At 39.3% G+C, this 4,426-nt stretch overlaps 1 protein-coding gene across 1 annotated transcript; it reads left to right on the top strand.

Annotated features, from left to right (window-relative positions):
- Positions 1-1,420: 1,420 nt before the first annotated feature.
- LOC101299104 (1-aminocyclopropane-1-carboxylate oxidase homolog 1-like) lies at positions 1,421-2,889 on the top strand. Its single transcript, XM_004303491.1, has 2 exons — positions 1,421-2,315; positions 2,486-2,889. Exons 1-2 carry the CDS (start codon positions 1,464-1,466, stop codon positions 2,744-2,746), a joined length of 1,113 nt encoding a protein of 370 aa, XP_004303539.1. The 5' UTR covers positions 1,421-1,463; the 3' UTR covers positions 2,747-2,889.
- The last annotated feature ends 1,537 nt before the right edge of the window (positions 2,890-4,426 follow it).

Below are 4,426 nucleotides of genomic sequence, written 5' to 3'. Positions count from 1 at the left end.
AGAATTCAGTCCATCCATTGTTTTTCAAGTTTGAGGGCCTTAACGATTACCAAATTTGCTGAAATTTTGCATAGATGATCTACACAATATTATCTAGATACTGGACGGTGGAGATGAGGAAATTCGATCGAAAAGTGGTGCAAAAATGAAAATCCGCACCAAAACTATTGGTCCGGACGTCTGCAGCTGAGAAAAACTGTTCATTTCTCTGGGAAAATGACAGTGATGTCCCTAATTGCAACTTATTTACAATGCTGCAATTGGGTGAATGTGAATGACGATTTTGCCCTGTGTCCATTGTATTCCCAAAACTGCCATTTCGTGGCTTTGGAGGCAGCAGTGGTGGTGGAGCAGGTGAGGGAGGTGGCTTTCGTGGTAGGCATAGGGTTGGAGGTGTCCATCATGGTAGGTTTCTGTAAGAGGAAGACCATGTGGTATTGGAGGGGGAATTAAAAAAGATGGTAGAGGCCATGAGGTTATGGTGGATTTTGTTCAGGTGGTGGAATAGGACGTGAGTGGTGGATTTTGCAGGCATGGAGGTGATGTTGGTGGTGGATCTAAGGAAGGTGGATGGGCTGGTGGAAAAATAAAGAAAGGGGTGAGATGGACTGGACACTCCGGAAAAAAAGGCCGCAGTCGGGATTGATTTGTTGATATTGATATTGATATTGGCAATGTGTCTGCAAAAGTCATATTTCTATGACAAAGCAATGACTGTGAATATTATGTGCGTGTCTCTATCTATATAGCTAAGGCCTGATTAGGTAGAGCATAAATAATCTGCCCCTTCATTTTAATGGATTAGCATATATCAGTGACTCGGTCAAAGTTATAGGGAAAGACACATACACATTTTATTAGTTCAATACGGTCATTTCTTTGCCATAGAAATTTGACTTTTGCAGATAGGTGAGACCATGGAGAAAAACAATCTCATCGAATCGTTGCCATTTGACTCGTACCAGCTGTTAATTACCTATACAAATAAGTGACTCATATGTCAAAAAAAAAAGATAAGTGACTCATGTTATTCACAGTTTCACACTCATTTCTTTGCCACATGAACAAAAAAAAGAGGCTTTGGCAGACAGGTGAGGCAACTATGTAGAAAATAGTCTCATCCAACTCATCGCCATTTGACCCTACTACTTGATTGAATATATCTATATATTCTATGCCAATAACAAGATTTTTTTGTCGCTTACAATGCTGAGTTTTTTAACAACTGCGGTCAAGTTCTAGAAATTCAACAAGCTTTCATAATAAAAAGTTGCAAACTTAACCTAACCTTTTTTTTTTTTGTAAAGTTAACCTAACCTAACCTAACCTTTATTTGTAAGATTCATGCATCTGTTATAATTCAACAAAGATGGCAAAAAAAAAAAAAAAGAATGGCTATTCGTGCATAAATACAACAAACCAAGAAACCTTTCTTTACGTGTTAACTCGAAAGCTATCAACAAATGGCAGCCGCTGTTGGTGCAACTTCTTCAACCTATGACCGGATGAAGGAAGTGAAAGAGTTCGACGAGTCAAAGATGGGAGTTAAAGGCCTCTCCGATTCCGGCATCACTTCTATCCCTCAATTCTTTGTCCACGATCCCCAAACGCTCTCCGACCTCAAACCCTCGTCCAAACGCACCGTCCCCGCAACGCTCCCCACCATCGACCTTACTCGCATCAACTCGGCCAATCACCGCCCTGAAATCGTTGACCAGATCAAAGACGCCGCCAAGACATGGGGCTTCTTCCAAGTGATCAACCACGGCATACCCGTCTCGGTAGTAGATCAGACGGTGAACGCCGTCAGAGCGTTTCACGAGCAGCCCCACGAGGTGAAGGCCAAGTTCTACAAGCGAGAAGAGGGGAAGGGCTTCATGTACGCTAGCAACAATGACTTGTACCGCACAACGGCGGCCAGCTGGCACGACTCGTTTAGTGTTTGGACCGGGCCGGAGCCACCGGAGCTGGAGGAGCTTCCGGAGGTATGTAGAAATGAGGTGGTAGCATGGGATTTGCATGCAACCAAGGTGGCTGAGAGTGTGATGGAGTTGCTTTCAGAAGGGTTAGGATTGGAAGCTGGCAAATTCAAGGAGCTTACGTTTTCGGAGAAGAGGGCGCTTGTGGGGCACTGCTATCCCTACTGTCCTCAACCTGACCGGACTGTGGGAATTAAGTCGCATACTGATCCTGGGATAGTGACAGTTCTGTTGCAGAACGATGTGCCTGGGTTGCAAGTTAGGCATGAGGATGACTGGGTGGACGTTAAGCCTCTTCCTGGAGGTCTGATCATTAACGTTGGAGACATGCTTCAGGTATATTATAAATACAGTTTACTAATTAACAATCATTCACTAAGAGATTATATGTTGGTAATAATCAATCGGTGAATCATGCATGTAATAATTGGTTTCAATTCTTGGATTTACTATTATATCTCTTTGTCTAGCTAGTTAAATGATGTATGCTTATGGTGAGATTACAGATAATCTCCAATGGGGAGTATAAAAGTGTCCAACATCGTGTGTTGGCCAACTCCCGGAAGGAAGCTCGGATTTCAATTGTGATATTTTTCAACCTAGCCAAATGGAGAGAAGACGGATACTTTGGACCTCTTCCCGAGATTTTGTCACCGGAGAAGCCACCAATTTATCGAAACTTCACCGAAAAAGAGTTTCGGGAGAATTTCTATAGCAAAGGAATCGATAGCAAGTCTTTGATCGAAAAAATAACAATACATGACTAAGATATCTCTATCTCAGTTTCTCATAATATATAGAATAATGTATTTTAATGTACGATGTTACTTGTGTTGCTTACTTAAATAACATATTTTTCATGTACAATGCTTTCAGTGTTCAATGAATTGTATGCAATCATTTACATTTAGCAGCTCCAATCCAAGTAGATATTGCTATTATTATATGAAAAATGATTGTTGGCCTTAATAAGGCATAAAAAGTTTGGTCTTAATGTTAGGTAGCATGCTATGTCACCTAGACACCTCATCAATTAAAAAGATTTTGTTATATCATTCTTAAACAAAAATACAATTTTATCATTTCAAATCCAATGGTTCTAGATTATGTTGTATTTTATGTTAAAAATATATATATTTATAACCTTTTTTTTTTTTCTCTTTTCTTTGTCTTCAGTATCATGTTTAGATTAAATAATATAATATGAAAATACATATATATACAAAGCTGATCAGGTGCGGACCTTTGGTGCGGATTTTCATTTTTGCACCACTTCCCGATCGAATTTCCTCATCTCCACCGTCTAGTATCTAGATAATATTTTGTAGATCATCTATGCAAAATTTCAGCCAATTTGGTAATCGTTAAGACCCTCAAAATTGCGTCTTTCTGTTATAAACATAAACGGTTCATGTTTGACAGAATTCAGTCCGTCCATTTGTTTTTCGAGTTTGAGGGCTTTAACGATTACCAAATTGGTTGAAATTTTATAGAGATTATCTAGATACTAGACGGTGGAGATGAGGAAATTTGATCGAAAAGTGGTGCAAAAATGAAAATCCGCACCAAAACCATTGGTGTGGACGTCCGCAGCTGAGAAAAATCATATATATATGTATATATTGTACATATATAATTTGTCCGAGAAAAAACAATTTCGTCAAAGATTTTTTTTACATATATAAATATATAAATATATATATAATTCGTCGAAAATAAAGTTTATATATATGTGCAATTCATTCAAAAAAATTTAATTCGATAAACATTTAATCTATTTGTCATTTTATTTCTAATATTCGAAACATAATATGGCTTATATATAGACATCAAAATTTTAACCCGCAAAAATAAAATATTAAATTGATAAGTTAAAAGTCTATAATTAAATTTAGATTGAAAATTTTAATAAATTTACGAAATTAATTTATGGTATAAATGTCACATCCCGACCCTTATATTTTTACCTTATTCACTAGCTTAATTATAATAAGAATTTTACCGTCCCCGTCATTGAGTTAATAGTTTAATTGGTCCCTAGAGGGGTTTCGGGGACGATTATGTGCGGAGGATTATTCGTATGAGGAAATTATGACGACGGTAAAAATAGTAAATTTTAGCTAGCAAAAGGTAATTTTTTATTCGGGTATTATTTTTCGGGGTGTTTTATTTTGGAGTGGGTTGATATATGATGGACCGGTTTGGGGTGTGAGGCCCAAACCCATTCTCTTTTCCTCTCTTTTTCCTCCCGGTTTTCCCGCACCCGAACCCCCTCCCGCTGTCCGATTTTCCGACCGCCAGACCGCCGCCGTCCGGCCGCTCTAGACCGCCGCACCGGTCCCAATCGATCGGTCTCCGACCCAGCTATCTTCCAAGACCGGTGACAGCCCCCCTAGCGCTGCCGTGAGAGAGCGGTGCCGCCTGATAGGCTAGGCTGCCCCGAACTT

The sequence above is a fragment of the Fragaria vesca genome, linkage group LG6, assembly GCF_000184155.1.
Source record: "Fragaria vesca subsp. vesca linkage group LG6, FraVesHawaii_1.0, whole genome shotgun sequence".
NCBI lineage: Eukaryota > Viridiplantae > Streptophyta > Magnoliopsida > Rosales > Rosaceae > Fragaria > Fragaria vesca.
This window is presented reverse-complemented; position numbering and strand designations above follow the sequence as displayed.

Coding starts and splice junctions, on each gene's coding strand:
- LOC101299104 (XM_004303491.1), top strand. CDS start 1,464: ATGGCAGCCGCTGTTGGTGCAACTTCTTCAACCTATGACCGGATGAAG. Junction 2,316..2,485: donor ACGTTGGAGACATGCTTCAG/GTATATTATAAA, acceptor GTGAGATTACAG/ATAATCTCCAATGGGGAGTA.